We start from the raw sequence: 20,635 nt of genomic DNA, 5'->3' as shown, positions 1-20,635 counted from the left end.
ATTTTACATTTTTTTGCCCTTTTATTTCACTTTCTGCTTATAAAACTAGAATTAATGATTAAAAGATTTATGAACCATTCTTCAGGATTGTCTGCATGGTATGGAAACTATTAGCTAGTGAAATAGCTTCTATCTTTATCTTAAAGGCTTTCTGCATGAACACTCTTGTCCTGAGAGTAAGCATTTGCTATACTACATCTTTCGAACATCTAATTTCTTCATTGGCCCCGGTGTCTTTTCTTACATCTTTTAATGCCTTTAACTGCCTGGCATTTTTCATCAGTAAGAATAATAATACATTAATAATAAAGGTGTGAGTTAAGTGGATGAAAAATTTTTGTGATCAATAAAATTGCTAATAAAGATCATATTTGGAATCTCATATTAATCAAACTATACATATATACTATATATTCATATTTTATCACAATTGGTTTGTTAATATTTAAATTTGTTTACTTAATAAAGAACCATAAAGTGCTATATGCAATCCCTATTTTAAATGATATACAGTTGGGACTCCTGGTGATGAAATGACTGTTCAGATATAGACAGAGAATCAACTGCTTCTGAGTGTAGTGTAATTGGCATAGACTGAGTAGTTTTCTGTCATTTTTTGGCACTATAGAAACTTGCAGTATGCATTTTTCTTGTCCTCTTGTTTTTAAATCATTCATATGCAATTCAAATGCATATAAGGAACAACAAAATTCATATAAAACAAAATTAATGCATGCAATAGCTTTTCTTGAAAAAAAGAGAGATAATATAACATCCATAAAATTTGTTGGGGTCAGCTAACTCTTGGAAATCTAGTGCTCAAAAAGGATTTCCAACAGTTAACTGAAGCTGTCATATTCTTCCTGAAAAGACAGATAGGTGTTAGAAGGAAATAGCGGGGCCTAGATAATCTCAGCTGATCTTGAAAGGAGCTAAGAGGATCAGATCTGATTAACTCTTGGATGGAAACCACTAAGAAATCCCAAGGCTATAGGTCCGTGATGGCAAACCTATGGCACGCGTGCCACAGGTGGCACGCAGAGCCGTATCAGTGGGCACACGAGCTCAGCTCCGCCAGCTGATTTTCAGGCCTTCCGGGCCCACCGGAAGTCGGCAAATGGGCCATTTCCGGCTTCCGGAAGACTTCTGGGGGGGTGTGGGGAAGGCTGTTTTCACCCTCCCCAGGCTCCAAGAAAGCTTCTGGAGCCTGGGGAGGACAAAAAACAGGCGTACCAGGGCCACTGTGCCATCGCGTGCCAAAAGCGGGGGAGCCTAGGCGGTCGGGGCGTATTGAATTATGGGTGTGGGCACGTGTGTGTGCAACACCCCCCCCCCAATGGCAAAAAGGTTAGCCATCGCTGCTATAGGTTAACCTGGGAAGAAGACAATACTAATACTAATAATTGTTATTATTTATTAAGTGTATGTGCCACAGTCTCTGAACATCTCTGGGCAGCTAATAGCAAATAATAGCAAATGCTTCTGGATGGTTATCCAAAAAAACAACATGGATGTTATCTAATCAGTTATAATACTTAGTTTGAGGGAATATTTACCTTTAGATTCAAAGTAATACTTTTTTAAATTAATCATAATTTTCTATGGACATGCCAAATTGATCTTCTAGACATGTGCTTTGAAAACATCATTATTTTTTAACTTTGTCTATAAATCCCAAGCATTTACCTTACCTGTTTTTCCTGTTTTATTATGTAATTCTATGCATATCTGTCTAGATTCCATTGAGTTCTATGGGGCTCCCTCAGAAAGAAGAATATAGGACTGCTTCCTCATTGCACTTCAACTTGAAATTATTCTAGTATCTATTTTAAACACACATTTAACTGAGAATACTAGATTAGCCTGCTTTAAAACTAAAAAAATATCAGCTTGCATCACATGATAAAGTTTAAGAGCCCTGTAATAAAAATGTAAGACTGTACACATGAAGAGGGCATTAATGCCTTCAGAATCTAGGTAGTCCTCGACTTATGACCACAATTGAGGCCAACATTTTTGTTGCTAAGTGAAACATTTGTTAAGTGAATTTTGCCCTACTTTATGACTTTTTGTGCCACAGTTGTTAAGTGAATCTGGCTTCCCCATTGACTTTGCTTGTAAGAAGGTTACAAAAGGGGATCACATGATTCCAGGACACTGCAATGGTCATAAATATGAGTCAGTTGCCAAGCATCCAAATTTTGATCACGTGATTATGGGGATGCTGCCATGGTCATAAGTATGAAAAATGGTCATAAGTCACTTTTTTCGTGCCATTGTAACTTTGAATGGTCACTAAATGAACTGTTGTAAGTCAGGGGTGGGTTCTACTTACCTTTACTACCGGTTCGTAGCGGGTCCGCGCACACACATGCGCAGAAGCATTTTGACGATGTTGGGGTTGGTGGGCAAAGCCTCCCACTGGTTTTACTACCGGTTCTATAGAACCGGTGCGAACCGGGGGAAACCCACTACTGTTGTAAGTCATTTTGTTAACAAAGTGAATATGTTATTTTTTTAAAAGGTTCTTTCTCTGTTGATATAAATATTTATATCTCAATGTTTCTTTCTTAGAGATATAAAGACCTTGAATATCTTCCTCACCAAAGCAAATCTCATAAAGCTGGGGGACTATGGCCTAGCAAAAAAACTGAACTCTGAGTATTCCATGGCTGAAACTGTAAGTGGCTGCAGGACGAATGTGATGATGATGATGATGATTCAGCTATTTGGGACTTTATGTACTTCAAATAATACGATCAACTGTTTATTTCTTACTTTTTCCTCTTCTGAATTATTTCTAACAAAAGCATCTAAATTTGCAATTCAGATATTTGAATTCTTTGAATTCACTTCTAGATGTTTTTCAGTAGATTTTTAAAATAAATATATGGCTGCTCTCCTCCCTATAGGCCTTTAGGAAGGCATTTAAGGCCTGGCTCTTTCTCTGGGCATTTGGGTCAGGATCAGCAGAGTCATTGAATCATTGAGTTATATCTAGGAGTTCTAGTCACTGTGTTATTATATTAGTTGCTTTTAATGATCTGTGCTATTTCCCCTCTGTGTTGTGTTGTTGTAACTTTTGTATGCTGCTTAGAGTTACATTGTTCGAATTGGGTGGCTATAAAAATGGCTCTAAATATTCCCAAGACTTGGTTTGAAAGAAATAACAAACTGATCAAATGACACATCTAATGATAGAATGTTTATGTTGGCATTGGCAAATCTTTTTCTCTTTGTCTATTTTGTTTAGTATAATTGTAGAATTGTTTGATATTTTTTTGTTTTGACTATTTGCTTCAGTTTGCTCTCTTTTAAAGATTCAAACTTTATATTAAGAAAAAGTAGATGCTCTAGTTATAAATAGGAGAATATATATGTGATAATTACTTTTCTACAAATAAGCTGAAGCAAATCTGAGCATTTGGGAGGGAAGGGAAGGTGGTATCTTCGAGACCGCCTTCTGCCACCAAGAGCCTCCTGCCGGCCAGTATGCTCCCACAGAGAGGGGCTCCTCGGGGTGCCGTCAGTCAAACAGTGTCGGCTGGCAGCCCTCAGGGGGAGAGCCTTCTCTGTGGGGGCACCTGCCCTATGGAACGAATTGCCCCCAGAGATAAGGAGGATTCCAGATCTATACACCTTTCGCCGCACCCTCAAGACCTTCCTATTCCAACAAGCCGGGCTGGCCTAACTCTTTTAATTGAGTAATTTAGTTCTTAATTTGATTTTAAATTGGGGGTGTTTTTAATTGTTGTGGGCCAATACTATTTAATTTGTTTTAAACTATTTTTAAATTTTGTATTCTATGTATTTTTATCTTTGGCTGTTCGCCGCCCTGAGTCCTTCGGGAGAAGGGCGGTATATAAATTTGAACAATCAATCAATCAATCAATCAATAAATAGGACAGCAAATTAGAACTTATTGCATTGTGTCTGCTTGATATTGAATAACTGACCTAATATCTCTAATATTTTGTTTTGTAGTTGGTAGGAACTCCATACTACATGTCTCCAGAGCTCTGCCAGGGAGTAAAATATAATTTCAAGTCTGACATATGGGCAGTTGGCTGTGTTGCTTTTGAGCTCCTTACCTTGAAGAGAACTTTTGATGCAACAGTAAGTCACTCTATGGAATAACTATGCTCGTGATTAATACTGCATCATCTTTTTTACATTGTCCTATGGTGAGTGATTAAGAGAGGGTGACTCCAATTTTAGGTACCATATGACAGTGAAAGTTCTAGGTGAATTGTGAAATTCTCATTTAGAGATCCCTTTGCCTTTCTACTGTACTTCCGAAGGTTCTCACTACCTTGGAATGCAGATAAAATTGGAACTTATTCAGCAGCTGAGACAATTAAAAGTACAGTTTCATAGACCATCATCTCAGAAAATTTCTCATATTCCATTTAGATCCAACATGGCTGGCTGGGGAATTCTGGGAATTGAAATCCACACATCTTAAAAGTTGCCAAATTTGAGAAAGACTGATTTATATTATTTTGCTTTTTCTTTCTTAGAATCCCTTGAACCTCTGTGTGAAGATTGTGCAAGGAACCCGGGCAATGGAGGTTGATTCCAACATATATTCTGTGGATCTCATCCAAATGGTGCATTCCTGCCTTCATCAGGTTGGTGAGCTACCTCCATTCTCTGATGGGGTTTTTTGTTTGAGAGAGTGTGGAGAAAGAGCCTTTGAAACTTTTTACCAGCTGTCAGATATTAAAAACTCCTTATTAAGCCCACTTGATTTGATTGATTTGATTTGATTTAATTTATTAGATTTCTATACCGCCCTTCTCCCGAAGGACTCAGGGCGGTGTACAGCCATATTAAAACACATATAAATATACAAAATTTAAAACAATTTAAAATTGAATATATAAAATTTGGCCCATAGATTAAAACACACATACACCCATTCTAAAATTCGTATTAGGCCAGGCCGGCTTATTGGAACAGGAGGGTCTTCAAGGCGCGGCGAAAGGTACGCAGGTCGGGGATGAGACGAATCTCAAGAGGCAGCTCATTCCAGAGGGCTGGTGCCCCCACAGAGAAGGCTCTCCCACTGGGTGTCGCCAGTCAGCATTGTCTGGCCGACGGCACCCTGAGGAGCCCCTCTCTGTGGGAGCATATTGGCCGGTGGGAGGCTGTTGCTGGCAGCAAGCGGTCTCGTATATACCCCGGTCCTAAGCCATGGAGCGCTTTAAAGGTGGTGACCAACACCTTGAATCGCACTCAGAACACCACCGGGAGCCAGTGCAGTTCGCCCAGGAGGGGTGTTATATGAGTGTGCCGAGTCGCTCCCATAACCACCCGCGCGGCATTCTGGACCAGTTGGAGCCTCTGAGCGCTCTTCAAGGGGAGCCCAATGTAGAGAGTGTTACAGTAGTCAAGACGTGATGTGACGAGGGCATGAGTGACCATGCGCAGGGCATCCCGGTCCAGAAAGGGACGCAACTGGTCTATCAGGCGAACCTGATAAAAAGCTCCCCTGGCCACGGCCGTCATATGATCTTCCAAGGACAGCCATGCATCCAGGAGAACACCCAAGTTGCGAACCCTCTCTGAGGGGGACAAGATCTCACTTCCAATAGTCAGCGATGGAGCCAGCTGACTATATCGGGACGCCGGAAACCACAGCCACTCTGTCTTGGAAGGGTTGAGTCTGAGCTTGTTCCTCCCCATCCAGATCTGCACGGCCTCCAGGCACCGGGACATCACATCAAGGGCATCATTGGGGTGGTCCGGGGTGGAGATACAGCTGAGTATCATCAGCGTACTGATGGTACTTCACCCCGAAACCACAGATGATTTCACCCAGTGGCTTCACATAAATGTTGAACAGAAGGGGCGAGAGGAGCGACCCTTGTGGCACCCCACATATAAGGCACCTTGGGGTCGACCTCTGCCCCCGTGCCAACACAGTCTGCGACCGGTCGGAGAGAAAGGAGGAGAACCGCCGCAACATGGTGCTCCCCACCCCCAACTCTTCCAACTGGTGCAGCATGATACCATGGTCGATGGTATCAAAAGCCGCTGAGAGGTCTAATAGGACTAGGACAGAGGAACAACCCCTGTCCCGAGGCCTCCAGAGATCATCAACCAACACAACCAATGCCGTTTCCGTGCTGTACCCAGGCCTGAAGCCCGACTGGAATGGATCCAGATAAACCGTTTCATCCAGGTACTGGGGAAGCTGTCGCGCCACCACACACACAACAACCTTCACCACAAAGCGAAGGTTGGAGACTGGACGATAATTTGCTAACACTGCCGGGTCCAGGGAAGGCTTCTTGAGGAGAGGCCTCACCACCGCCTCTTTCACTTGCTTTCTCTAGAGTAGGAAATTAAAAGAACTAATAGTGTGGCTTTTCAGATCTATTTTCAATGTTGAATATTTTTCCATTTTTTAGATTGGATGGTGTACTATTGTTTCCCACTTCTTAACTACATTTAAAAATCATATACTATAAAGAGAGAAACCAAATAATGTTTATCTTCCTTTTTTTGTTGCCCCACATTCATTGTTCTTTTTTAACCATAAAGTAAGCAAAATATATAATCTTTTCTTGAAATAAAAATGAAGTGTACCTTCCCACCCCGAAGACATATAAAAACTACTGGCTTTTAGCAACCTCTCCCATTATGATTTTTTTTTCTTTCATCTTTTAGGCCCACTACCTTTCAGTATGAAAATTATGAAGTTTGACCTTGAAGAACTTTTACTTTAAATAGGAGAAAAATGTATTTTTTAAAAAATCAGAAGATGATATTATAAAAGAAATAAATAAAATGAGACTTAAGTTTACTTCACACACACAAGTTCAATTTCAGTTAAAGATGTCCTCTTTTTATTTTCAGCTTTCAGATTTTGAACGGGAGTCTTTCTCTGAAGTCATCAAATATTATGAGCTGAGTTGAGTCTGAGGGGCTGGATTTTCTCCGCAGATTAGTTGTACATTGTACATTGAGACACCATAATCTGTTTTTTTTTCTTATAGAGATCTACCTTGGTTTTCTGAGTCAAGGTGGAAGGGAAATTACTCTGGTAAAACTGCAAAAGGAAAATTGCTGCAGTAAATTAGCAAAACCATTCTATTTTTATCTTTTCTAGCAGATAAATCAAATCCTGAGGTTATTCCTCCCCACACACGCTGACAAACCCTGCCCCCAGCCTGGTATTGGTGTTAACTTTGAAGTCAGTATGAGGCCTTGCTGTTCTTGGCAAACTGGGTTGGCAAATATTTTGGAGGAATAGGTTGGAAGGTATTGGGGGAAATGTAGACGTTATATCTCTTTTTCTTTCAGCAGAAAAACAAGTATGACAGCACACATTAGTTATAAATTCAGTGAGAGTAATTTTGATTTAAATGCTAAAATAAAATGCTTCATTTAAACACTAAAAAGTTGCCATGCGTTGTTTGGAAAAGTGTAAGAGGAGAGGAAGAGCAGCAAAAGAGATTTAGCTGGCACCTTGCTCCTGCACTCACGGTTCCACTTTTGTTGTCACTTAGCTTCATAGTTAAGTGTCCTCCTTGGCTACTGCATTTAACATAAGCACTGTTAAACTATCTGAGCTCATTTTATGGCCCTTTTGATTTGCTGTGTTTGGGGAAATGGAAAGAGACCACAAAGATGTAACTTATTCGTTGCCCTTTTGATTTGCTGTGTTTGGGGAAATGGAAAGAAACCACAAAGATGTAACTTATTCATTGCCCTTGAGTTAAAGATTTGAAAAATGATCTGTCACTCACCTCTTTTAGGATCCAGAGAAGAGACCTACTGCTGATGAGCTACTTGAGAGTCCATTTATCAAGAAGCGCAGGAGGTAAATATTAAACATAAACAGGTTGTCAGAATTTATCAGAATCCTTACCTATGCTATCTGACATAATGTAGAAAATTTTCTTTCAAAAAGAGTAACAGTCTTTCACTGTTAAGGGGGAAACATAACATAAGGGAAACATTTCTCAAACTTTTTGTCCATGGATGAGCATTGCTTGAGATTAATTTATTAGTTAAAGACGGTGAAAAACATGTAACACAGTGGAAGTTTTTAGATTACTGAAGCCTCTATTTTATTTCATTTGAAAAATATCAAAGCAGATAATATATGAAGTATAAAATATTAAAATAGAAAAATTGTTCTGACAAATTAGTTATTTGAAATGCTATAGATTTTTAAGCAACAGCCTTAAAACTCTTAAAGTTAAAATCTAAATTAGATTTATAATTATAGTGTGAGAAAATCAGCTAAATTGGCATCTGAATTAACAACACAATTTACCAATTAGATGTGAGGCAGCAAATTATTAGTCAATTATTTTGCTGCCATTACATTTTTAGTTCCATGAATGGGGGAGGTGCTTGTGAGGTATTCCACATCTTGTACTAGAAGTATTTGGCTAGCTTTGACTTGAGGAGGATGGGTGGTCCATTGGCTGCTTGGTTTCAAGTAGCAAAGTCATTTGGCTGGTTGGACCCTTCATTCCCTTGGCTTCTTTAAAATAATCTAATACTCCTTACAGACTTATTTGTACTACGGTTCTGTGATTATTTTGTGACCTAATTCTCTGGATTGGATTTTTGTTTTGTTTTTTCATGTTCCAGGCCCTATACTAGATTTACTTGTTTATATCTCTCTGCCTCTAGGTGTAGAAATTCAATATTGGTCTCCAAATTAAACTGACAAATAAGCTCTTAAATTTGGTCTGGATTAGTGCCTCTAGAAACATAATATATCCCTCCCAGGCATATATTATGTTTTTAGAGGGAACATTTTTCCAGAAGAGATTTTTTTTAAAATGCAGGATGGCAGCTTTTGTCAATTTCTTCTTTACCCTACAGCTCTCAGGCAATAAAGGGTCCCCCAATCCTTGGGAACAGATTTTTGAGAACATAGGGACTGATGAGAATGGCAAATTTATTTCCTCCATTTCCTGTTTATAAGACCTCCCCAATTTACATTTACACAACACTGAAGCATGTCCATTGTTTATACAGGCTATATTAATCTATGCGTGTTATGGATATTGTGTATTTCAAGCATTGAGTAACAGTGCTTATTATGCAGAAATTTCAATATTTACTACAGACACTGTAGCTTACAGTACAATTTTATAAAAGGGTTATTTGCAGTGTCATTAAATCATATAATGATTCCTGTTGAAAAAAGTGTATTGATGTACCATTCTTACTGTTTATTCTTCCTGGCAGGGATATGGAGGAAAAAGTTGCACTTCTTAATGGCCCAAACAAACGCCCAAGGTAAAGGAATACATGTTGAAGAATAAAACAGAAGAAAATAGTTGGTCTCTGCAAGTATCTTAGCATGAGCAAAACACCTCTCCCAAAAGTGTTAAAACAGCTGTGTGCTTTGGAAGGCTCCCTCTGCTGCTCCAAAGACTATCCTAAGCCATCTCTGTGTGCATGTGTTTATACAGTGGAAGGGTACAATCTAGATAATAAAGTAATAGGTATCTGAAGAGATCTTGCAGGGTGAATAGGCAAAGCTGATACATCTGCCTTCTTTCTCTCTGCCTCCTCCTTTTCATGGCCTCAGCACTAGCCAACATCATACTTGTCCTTGCCTCTTTTAGCTGTTCCCATGCTTGAATTCCACTGCTGCATCTTCAATTCAAGTGCAGCAGAACTCAAACAGTCAGCTATCTTTTCTTCCAAACTTCCCAGGGTCTTATTTTCTTTTAGGTATTGAGCTGAGGTGGCGCAGTGGTTAGAGTACAGTACTGCAGGCTACTTCTACTGGCTGCCTGCTGCCTGTAACTTGGCAGTTCGAATCTCACCAGGCTCAAGGTTGACTCAGCCTTCCATCCTTCCAAGGCCAGTAAAATGAGGACTCAGATTGTTGGGGGCAATATGCCAACTCTGTAAACCGCTTAGAGAGGGCTGTAAAGCACTGTGAAGCAGTATATAAGTCTAAATGCTATTGCTATTGCCATCAAATATTGCATCAGGAATGGTGTAATCCAACCAGCTGTCTGCCCTATTTTCCTAGCACCTTTCTACCCCTTTCAGTGCCACTAAATGGAGGAAATGCCTTTGCCTTTCCTCCATTGTCTCCCACCCTGTGGAATACCTATGCCCAGATGTGTGTGTTCTGGTTCTGTGCCCAGGCCAAATATACACATTGGAGGTCCTGGTGCTTTGGTTTGAACACAAACCGCAGGCATGTCTTTTGGTCCAAGCATAGATCACCTGAAACTGACTGTTCCTTACTGAACCTTTTGCATAACTTTTCTTGGAAGATAATTACTATAAAAGAATGCTATCTTTAAGACATTTAAATTGTAAAATATGCAAGTGTTAAACTATTATAAGTTATATTTAGTTTTACTTTTATTGTTAACCATGCCCATCATTTACTTTAGATTTCCATTTACTATACATCAGTCCCTACTTATAAATTGTGCTCTATTACTGAACAATTTACATATACAGCTAAAAATGTCAATGGTTTAATTTGTCAATGTATTTGTACACCCTTCTCATAAGTTTATTCACGTCACTGCCTTTAAAAATTCAAAAGTTGTATATATGTGTCTTCAAATTGATTTCTGATTTTTATTTGCTTTACAACATGCTGCTTTCTTCCATGTTTCCATGCGGTCTGTCTAGCCTCTGAACCTAATGCATGCCAATGTATATTTATATATATATGGAAAACTCTTAGCACTTATATGAAGTGTTTTTGCATGGAATCTGGAAATTAAAATTTTTCCATCTATCTTCTCTTTAGAGGCTTAGAAAAGCAGCTCATGGTAAACAGTGTATCCATACAGATCTCTTGTGATTTACAGAACAAGTACTATGAATGAAGCACCTATTGCAGTGGTGACTTCACGCAGTAGTGAAGTATATGTATGGGGAGGTGGAAAGTCCACTCCTCAGAAGCTGGATGTTATTAAAAATGGCTGCAGTGCACGGCAGGTCTGTGCAGGAAACACTCACTTTGCAGTGGTAACAGTGGAGAAAGAGCTCTATACTTGGGTGGTAAGTGTCAAAAGAATTTGGGAAGGTTGGGAGAGAGGAATTCTCCAAAACACTATTATTTGGCATCTGCCATCAACGAAGGGATCAAATGCTACTAGGAATTTGCATCTTGTACTGCAAGGAAGTCATCATGACAGATCACACTGGCCTCTCCAATTGAGCAAAGAAACAGCAGTTACATTTATATCCATTCATGTCCCAAATACATGAACAAGTGGAACTGCAAACTAAAGAGCCTTTGGCCCAATTTATCAGCTGGAAGGAATTAAGTATTTCTAGAGATTAATGTTTTATTTATATTAAGTGATTGATATGCCACCTATTTGTGGCAGCTGTAGGTGGCTTAGTGGCTTAATAAGTGTAACACTGTATTAAGTCATAACATCAGTATAATCCTAAAATGATAACTCTTGCTATCTTCATTTAAAATCTTCTTAACCAAATGTCCTACAAAAGAATGATGCTTTGACCAACTTACTTAAGACTTAAAAAATGGGGGCTAATTCAGCCTCATGGGGCAAGTTGTTCCATGGGGAAGGTCCACCACTAATAATAGTTCCCAAATTCCTCATCTCTCTCATGGGTGGGTAGCCATAGCATCTTTGTAGCTACACTATGTAGGATGGGCTGATTGTACCTGGAGAAAACTATACCAGAAGTGCTAATAGTCAAATCTGTAGAGTGCTTTTAGTTCCAACCAGCACTTGAACTCAAGCAGAATGGACCTCATGCAAAATAGATATTAAAATAATGCTGGAAATAATATTCAGCCACTATAAGTTGTAGCCTTATCTTGGAGGAAAAGACATAAGAGACACATATATGTGAAGACAATATAAAATGGAATTTAACTCATTAAATGTAACTCATATTAAATGTTAGTCTTCACTAAGGAAGGGATTCCCAGTTTAATGTTCTATGTTTTGATATATGCTACATCACTGTTGATATCTGATACTATTACATAATAGTATACACATGTCTATTTTTACTCCATTCTTGGGGTATCTAAGTGGTATTCCCTCATTCAGTGAGTTTGCCTACTATAAGCTAGGTTCCAAAGATCAAGAGTGGTACTCTTTCTCCACCTCCCGCATCTTCCAAAAAGTATTTCAAAATTTAGATGGTTATCTGGAGCAACATTCCATAGGACACCTACAAAAAACCCCAATAATTACCAGTATTATTTAGATGCTGAAGGAAGAATAGGCCACTTTATCCTGTGGAAACACAGAGGAATATAGAGGTCTCTCTGGTTCTTCGATACTCTATATTATTTATTTTAGTTTCTTTTCATTAACAATATTCCTTGGCTCTTAAACCCCTTTATCAAATATATTTTTTTAATAGAACATGCAGGGGGGCACTAAACTGCATGGCCAGTTGGGACATGGAGATAAAGCTTCGTATCGGCAGCCTAAGCATGTGGAAAAATTGCAGGGCAAAGCTATTCGTCAAGTATCGTGTGGAGATGACTTTACAATCTGCATTACAGGTGAGAGACATAGGTAACAATGCACCAAAAATGTTATGGAAGAACTGAAAAAGTGTATTAACTAAAAGAGAAAATACCCCAAATACAAGGGAATATGTAATACTCAGGTATTGATAAACCTGGAAGGCAGACAAACCTGCAGCTGCTGGAATTAGGACAACTTCCAAAAGCCAATTTATATTTGTTTTGTGTTCTTTGAAATGCCAGTACATTGGCTTTTATATTACATTTTGTGATTGAGTGTATAAAATCATTAAAATGAATCAGAAGCAAAAATTAAAAATACATAGATTATAAGTGGCAGTCTGTATATAATTCGGATATGGGCCAGACTGTAGGATGATGTAGTAGATTAAGCCATAATGGACGTGGCTTGATCAAAGTAATTAGATTGCACTATAGTTAAATTCTCCCTGTATTAAACAGGAAGATAACCATTGGATTTTTAAGTTATTCATGTATCCCTTGTTTTCATGCAGATGAAGGTCAAGCTTTTGCCTTTGGTTCAGATTACTATGGCTGCATTGGCATTGACAAGGCTTTTGGGTCTGAGGTCCTGGAGCCCCGGCAGATCAATTTTTTTTCCAGTAATCCAGTGGAACAGGTTTCCTGTGGAGATAATCATGTGGCAGTGCTGACACGAAATCATGAGGTCTACACATGGGGCTGTGGAGAATATGGTAGGTTACTCTACAGGCAGTTTTTAATCTTTGGTAAAGATTAATGACTGATAGAAGTAAATTTCCTTGGAACACTATCATGATAGACCAGATTAAATGAGGATTTCTGCTTCTGGAAAGGTAGATGGTTGATGGATAGCTTTCTTTTAATCTTACCTATACTCATCATTATTGTTTCTCCCCAAATATAGGCCGCTTGGGTTTGGATTCAGAAGAGGATCATTCCATCCCACAAAAGGTAAAACTGATTGAACTTGACTGTATTTCTTAGTCTTGAGACATTTTCTTTCTAATTCAGCATATTAAGAACAAATATCTATTAAGGTCTTGTAAATTAATACAGACAAGGGGAAAGAATGTTTGATTGGGAGCCATGCAGTTAGTTAGAAGATGAGCAAATATTTTGTACTTGAGATGGAAAAAGTGAAACTTTGACTCTGGGTTTTGCTAATTAGATACATTCATTGTTATAGGAATGGCCAGTATTATTAGTATGTAAAAGTGAAAAGTTGAAGTTGTAATGTTACTATCTTATTCTGCTGTGCCAAAAGAATCAGGAGTCAATGTTTTTTTCCTTTTTCTCTTTTACCCCATATTTCTTTCTCTTCCCTTTTCCCTCCCCATTTCCCCCCATTTTCATTTTCTTTTGTACTTTATTTCATGATAATAAAATTATTTTTAAAAAGGAATGTGGGTGACTATATAAATGTTTTAAATAAAAGGAAAAGAACTATATTCTGAATGCAGCATCTTTCCATATGACTATTTTACCTTCTCCTATATAAAACAGATGATAGATAGAAAAAGTATTGCTTTACATAATGAACCAGGCACATCTACTCTGATTATCTCCATGGTTCTAGATAAAGATTTATAGTATCCTTGCTTTTCTTTTAAATTGCAAATATTAATTTTTAAAATGCCAAATTGATGCAAGGTTTTCCTTCTATGTGTTTCAAGTATTACTTGTAAAAAGTGTTTGTCCTTTTTCATTTAACATACAATATACAAGTAGCCCTTGATTTCTGACCAGTTGCTTAACAACTGTTCATAATTATAATGTCCCTCCCCCAAAAAAGCTACATTATGGATTGGTTTCAAAGTTATGATGACCATATACATTTACACTCTGCAGGCATGTGATCACATTTGGACATTTGATAGCCAGCTCATCTTTATGGTAACTTGCTGAATCACCTGACTGTGATTTTTGACTTTTTTGCCAGTTTCCAGTGTTAACTTTAATTTCTGGTAAAAATCCCCATTTGGGAAAACTGATTTGCTTAATGACTGTGGCATTCACTTATTGATTGCTGCAAAAAATCTGGACCAGTCATGTGATGCCTCAGCCTACAACTGCACCAATTTATGGCTGTAACTCTGGGCTCAGTTATGGTCGTAAATTGGGGATTAACTATAATTGTTATATTTCAAATTGCTGCAATGGACAACAGTTTGCCTTTATTTTGTAAATCCTCATTGTAGTCTGAATAGCTTTTTCTCTGTCATGTAGCAGATTAGAAGGGCTTTGATTCTTTCCACAACTGTTGTTTTCCCACTCCAGGTGTCAAGAAACTAGGAATAAAAAATCCCAAGTCTCTGTCGATTGGGACTCTGCAGCAACTGTGTTCAGTTGTTGAGGTATTTTATGTATTTCTTTTTTAGGTAGAAATTCAAAAGACTTCCAATATTGTCTCAGTCCAGTGTGGCAGTGATGGAACCTTTCTCCTTACACAAGCTGGCAAAGTGTTGGCCTGTGGTCTGAATGAATTCAACAAGCTAGGCCTGAACCAATGCACTTCAGGGATCATTAATCATGATGTGAGTGGCCTTGTATGAAAATAGAGAAATAATGTTTTCATGACACATACTTATAAATATAATTTTTAAAATTAATAACAAATATTTGTTGTTGACAGATTAAAAAGAACCAAAGGGCGGCAAATAAATATGTTTTACAATTTCTAGAAATAATTTTAAGCATGTTTGGAAAGCCTATACAAGAACCAATAAATATTGCTTTTCTTACAAAGAGTCTTGTGATATTAAGACATTCTCAAGCTTTGCATGCATTGTTCTTGATTAAATTGTGAGCATGTACCAAATCATGGCATTGGTTTTATAAAATTGATGTCTTCTCATAGGCTTATCAAGAAATCCCATATGCTACAACTTTCACTTTGGCCAAGAAACTCTCTTTCTACAAGATTCGCACTATTGCTCCAGGAAAGACACATACTGCTGCCATCGATGGTAAGATCAAATTATTATCTTGTGATATAGTTTTATTTCTAGATAAGGGTAAGCTAACCTACAACTTCAGTAGGTGGCAGCAGATTAATCTCAGCAGTGTCAGTTTTGGGTTATTACTCACTCATATAAGTGACACCCTGGGAATCTTAAAGCTATTAAGTAAACTGGGAAGTTACAGAATAAAACAAAATATTGGAAGAAGGTAATGCAAACCTTCCCAGTAGCATTGACAGGTAACTGCACTGATGCAACCACTAGGAGTTATAGAGTGATAGCATTTAAATATTAGAAAGGACCTTAGAGATCATCTAGTCCAATTTTCTGTTCAATTCAGGAAGCGTCTAGGGGAGCATCTCTGAAAGATGGCCATCTAATTTCTTTTTAAATACTTCCACCAAAGGAGAATCCATTACTCTCCAAGGCAATCTGCTCTTTTAAACATCCTTTAGCAACATTTTCCAGATGCCTAATTAAAATTTAATTCTTTGTAATTTAAACTTTTTGTTTTCTGTCTTGTTTTCTGAATTAACATGAACAGTTCAGTCCTATCTTCTACTTCAGGAGTGTCAAACTCAAGGCCCGGGAGCCAGAGCTGGTCCATGGGGTGCTTAGATCTGGCCTGTGGGGCTGCCCTGGAAACAGTGAAGGACCGCCCCATGGTGCCTCTGCCAGCAAAAATGGAGCTCAGGAGGGTAGTAGGTGGCCCCTCTGAGCTCCATTTTCATTGGCAGAGGGCTGCAGGAGGCCATCACAGCCGAAAATGGAGCTTGGGAGCCTGTTTTCGCTGACAGAGCACTTGGGCCACCACAGGTGCCCCCGACACAAGTGACATCAAGCTGGCCATGCCCACCCCGGCCCCCCAAGGTCAAATACCACCATGATGCGGCCCTCAATGAAATCGAGTTTGACATCCCTGTTCTACTTGGATGCTTTTCAGATATGCTATTATGCCTTTCTGCAATTTTCCCCCCTTCCAACTAAGTATACCTACTGTATATTTGCCTTTTTAGCTATCTACCTCTATCTGAAAGACAGAATAACAATTACAATTAATGCACAATTTTTAACTAATAATACATATTAAACATGTTAAATTAGCTCCATAAACTATTTCACACTACTGCAGTCAGCAGGGATTAAACTGCAGTCAGTTTATTGGATTAAAAATAAAATCCTGAATGTTAACTCTTAAATTCCCAGCAGTGAATTGAGTGAGATAACATTATGAAACTATTATTTCTGTGGTTAGGTACACCAATTAGACAACCCATGACCCATTGGGTAATAGTTTCAGAGCTATTTCCTTACCTACCCTGTTTTCCCCAAAATAAGACATCCCCTGATAATAAGCCCAATTGGGCTTTTGAGCACATGGCAATAAGACCAAGCGCTTATTTCAGGGTTCAAAAAAATATAAGACAGGATCTTATTTTCGGGAAAACATGGTATATAAAGAAACAGAATGACTAAGGGCAACAAAGCAGTGGGAGCAATTTACAACTTTCTGCCAAATTGACTGTGGCTGATTGCCCTCCAGCAGCTGATGATGAAACTGATTAATCCAGCCTCCAGTGGACTGGGATGGGACTGCTCTACTGAACCCTGGGAGGACAGTACTAAAATTAATTTACATTAATTTACATTAACTATACAATTACACTATTTACATGAATAAATTAAAAAGCAAGACCACAATCTGCAGCCTGATTGTTATTAGGATAATTCTCCTGAAATAAATAAATATGTTTGTTCATGTGTGTGTGTGCATGCACATGTGCCATATAGGCATTCTTTGACAAGAAAAATAGAAGTGATTTCAGCTCCATTCTTATCTGGAAATATTTCTACCTGATCAGGAAAAGAGATAATCTGAAATTGTATATAACATTATAAAAATGGTAGAGTGCCTCAGGATTCTGTCTAATAAGATTGTCTTCTACTGATCTTGGGAGTCTTGTGACTTAATTATACTTACACCGTCAATGGACTAGAGCCACTTTATTTTCAAAGTTCCAGATGGGCCTGTGTCTGACTTAAATTATCTTGACTATAATCAACACTAATAGAAACTTATGCATGTTGGTAAAGATATGATGAAATGATGCCTATTACCTATTAGAAATGCTTAAGATGAATGTATCTCTTGTCATGCTTCATGGCAAGGAAATCTATAATCTTAGAACAAATAATGATGAAGTGTTCTAAATGATGTCTTGCATTACAACTCACAATATATTATTTAACATTATTAGTTCCTAATGACATAATTGTTTTTATTTCAGAGCGGGGTCGTCTGCTTACTTTTGGCTCCAATAAGTGTGGACAGTTGGGTGTTGGGGATTATAAGAAGCACCTAGGCATTAATTTACTAGGAGGGCCCCTTGGGGGAAAACAGGTCATCAGAGTTTCCTGCGGTGATGAGTTCACCATAGCTGCTACTGATGGTAAGTATAAGCATTAGTAGGTTGATGTGAATTTCTTTAAATTGAGTCTGTAAAGAATCAAAAATGGTTTGCTTAGAGATTATAATAAAAAAAAATCCAAACTGACTGGAAGGCATAAAATACATGTAGTATATTTCAAGTCATGAAGTACTTTTTTGTTTTTAATATAAATAGTACAGCCAAAAGATGAAGAGAGGTAGATGCAAGCATTTCATATTGACTCATCAATACCTACATTACAATAACACGGTTAAAATTAGCCTCAAATTGTAATGTAGGTACTGATGAGTCAATATGAAATGCTTGCATCTACCTCTGTTCGTCTTTTGGCTGTATTGTTTAAACTATTAAAAGGGACTAATTAATTTAAATTTTAATATAAAACCTCACAAATCACCATATTCCTATAGGGCTCACAATGGTATTTTGGTTGTTATTATATCCTTAAATAGAAATAAATATTCAAACCTAGAATGGGGTTCTTGACTTTAACATGGTAAACATGGCTTAGGACCCGGGTACTTCCGAGACTGACTTCTGCCACCAATAGCCTCCCACCGGCCAGTCTGCTCACACAGAGAGGGACTCCTCAGGGTGCCATCAGCCAAGCAATGTTGGCTGGCGACACCCAGGGGGAGAGCCTTCTCCATGGGAGCTCCTGCCCTTTGGAATGAACTGCCCCCGGAAATACGCAAGATCTCCGACGTCCGTGTGTTTTGCTGTGCCCTTAAGACCCTACTGTTTCACCAGGCAGGACTAACTATGTAATTATTTTAAATTGGGAGTTTTAAATTGGGGGTTTTAATCTGGGCCGAAATTGTGTAATATTTTTAATAATTTTACATTTTGATATTTGTATATTTTTTGTTTTAAAATGGCTGTACACCACCCCGAATCCTTCGGGAGAGGGGCGGAATAGAAATAAAATTATTATTATTATTATTATTATTATTATTATTATTATTATTATTATTATTATTATTATTATTATTATTATTTTATTTTATTTTATTTTCCAGATAACCATATATTTGCATGGGGTAATGGAGGGAATGGCCGTTTAGCAATGACACCAACAGAGAGAGCGCACAGTTCTGATATTTGTACATCATGGCCTCGGCCTATTTTTGGCTCCTTGCATTATGTCCCAGATTTATCTTGCCGTGGATGGCATACCATAATAATTGTTGGTAAGTATAAAAATACTGGGTTCTTAAGCTAGATCATTACTTCATTTTTTTCCTCTTAACTGTAAGATAAAACACATTACTTGGATTGATATGTAAGAATGGGTCATTACTAAGCATACATCAGATTTCCCATATTCTTTAAATCTTGAGCTGAGAAAATGTTCTTTTTTTTCTCCAGAAAAAGTTATAAATTCTAAAACCATCCTTCGCTCCAGTAGCAGTGGTCTGTCCATTGGGACTGGTAAGTAATACATAATTCTCTGTTGGAGTAGAAAATATTATAAGAATAATTCAGAAGAATAGCACATCTCTACATAAAAATTATCAAGTTCAATCTCTGGCATAGACAACTGAGTAAATTGTTGCTTTGAAAGTCACTGTTATCACTGCAAGTCACCATTATCACAGTGTAGGCTGTAATCAGCCAAGATATAACTGCTAGATAGACTAAAGGCCTTATTTACAAGACAGAGAATTTATTCTGATAAATCACTTTAGAGCTTGTTCTTTGTCTTCATTTCATTCATTAGAGAATAAATAAAATAATGCAGTTGTAGGGCCTTTCCTTGTGGACTTGTCTCATATAATAATATAATGCTAAATATGATCATATTAAGGTGAATTTAAGAAAGTCCAATTTGCCTGGGTGGAAAAGGATCAGAATTGAGTAGCAGGCCATTAGCTCTTGGAAGACAATTGACATTTTGAGAAACCACCGTGTTTCCCCGAAAATAAGACCCTGTCTTTTTTTTTTTTTTAATTTGATTTATATGCCGCCCCTCTCCGGAGATTCAGGGTGGCTTATAATGCGTTAAACAATAGCCTTCATACTTTTGTATATTTATACAAAGCTTATTGTCCCCATAATCTGGGTCCTGTCTTATATTTTTTTTACCCCGAAATAAGGGCTTGGCCTTATTTTCGGGGGGGGTGTTCTTATTATTTTGGGGCACAATTTGGGGGTGGCAGGTGGGGAGAGGGAGAAGCAAGGGGCAGGAAGCCTTGCCATGCCCGGTGAGAGAAGAAACGGCAAGAATCACGGCTGCTTTTGCAGCCAATTGAGGCTGCAAAAGCAGCAAGAGAAAAGGTGGAGGGGAACCAGGAAGATCGGGTAGATGAGATGCTGGGCGGTGAGGGCTGCGGCCATGGAAGTACCCGCTGTGCAGGGGTGGCTGAGCCTGCATTGCATGGCTGGCCGGGGTGGCCACAGCTTCCTGAGTGCGAGCCTTTCCCGGTTGCTGGGCACTGGGCCCTCCGCTTCCGAGCAGGGAGGCTGTCCATGGCGGGCAGAGCGCAGCTTCCTCCTCCTCCTCTCTGAAGGCCCATCCTGCTTAAAGGCCAAGCGCGGCACTTCCCCTAGCCTGCCCGCCCCTTCGCCCACCCCTCTCCAGGCGCTCCGATCGTGCAACCTCCCCGCCCCTCGAGATAAACCAGCTAAGAGGCTCGCAGCAGCGAGCCGAACCCATCCTGAGCCTCGCCGCTTTTGGTCGCTGCCTCCCTGGCCCGAGACTCCCGCAGCACGCCCGTTCAATGAGGCCAGGAGCCCTTTACCCCCGGTTC

General features: G+C 38.7%; 1 protein-coding gene across 2 annotated transcripts in view; it reads left to right on the top strand.

The window, feature by feature from the left end:
* The window catches only part of NEK9 (NIMA related kinase 9), a 36,336-nt gene that overhangs the window by 6,100 nt on the left and 9,601 nt on the right, over positions 1-20,635 (top strand). For both annotated transcript variants that reach the window (XM_070940923.1, XM_070940932.1), the window contains exons 5-18: positions 2,575-2,680; positions 3,985-4,116; positions 4,521-4,631; positions 7,767-7,831; positions 9,220-9,270; positions 10,821-11,013; positions 12,364-12,508; positions 12,988-13,188; positions 13,380-13,426; positions 14,854-15,009; positions 15,333-15,441; positions 17,724-17,885; positions 18,905-19,075; positions 19,254-19,316. In XM_070940923.1, the coding sequence (XP_070797024.1) occupies positions 2,575-2,680; positions 3,985-4,116; positions 4,521-4,631; positions 7,767-7,831; positions 9,220-9,270; positions 10,821-11,013; positions 12,364-12,508; positions 12,988-13,188; positions 13,380-13,426; positions 14,854-15,009; positions 15,333-15,441; positions 17,724-17,885; positions 18,905-19,075; positions 19,254-19,316 (1,712 nt within the window). The remainder of the gene's footprint in view (positions 1-2,574; positions 2,681-3,984; positions 4,117-4,520; positions 4,632-7,766; positions 7,832-9,219; positions 9,271-10,820; positions 11,014-12,363; positions 12,509-12,987; positions 13,189-13,379; positions 13,427-14,853; positions 15,010-15,332; positions 15,442-17,723; positions 17,886-18,904; positions 19,076-19,253; positions 19,317-20,635) is intronic.

The sequence above is a fragment of the Pituophis catenifer genome, unplaced genomic scaffold (genome assembly GCF_029215685.1).
Source record: "Pituophis catenifer annectens isolate HBS135680 unplaced genomic scaffold, rPitCat1.0.hap2 SCAF_1, whole genome shotgun sequence".
NCBI lineage: Eukaryota > Metazoa > Chordata > Lepidosauria > Squamata > Colubridae > Pituophis > Pituophis catenifer.
Note: the sequence above shows the minus strand (reverse complement) of the source record. Positions and strands in the feature narration are given on the sequence as shown.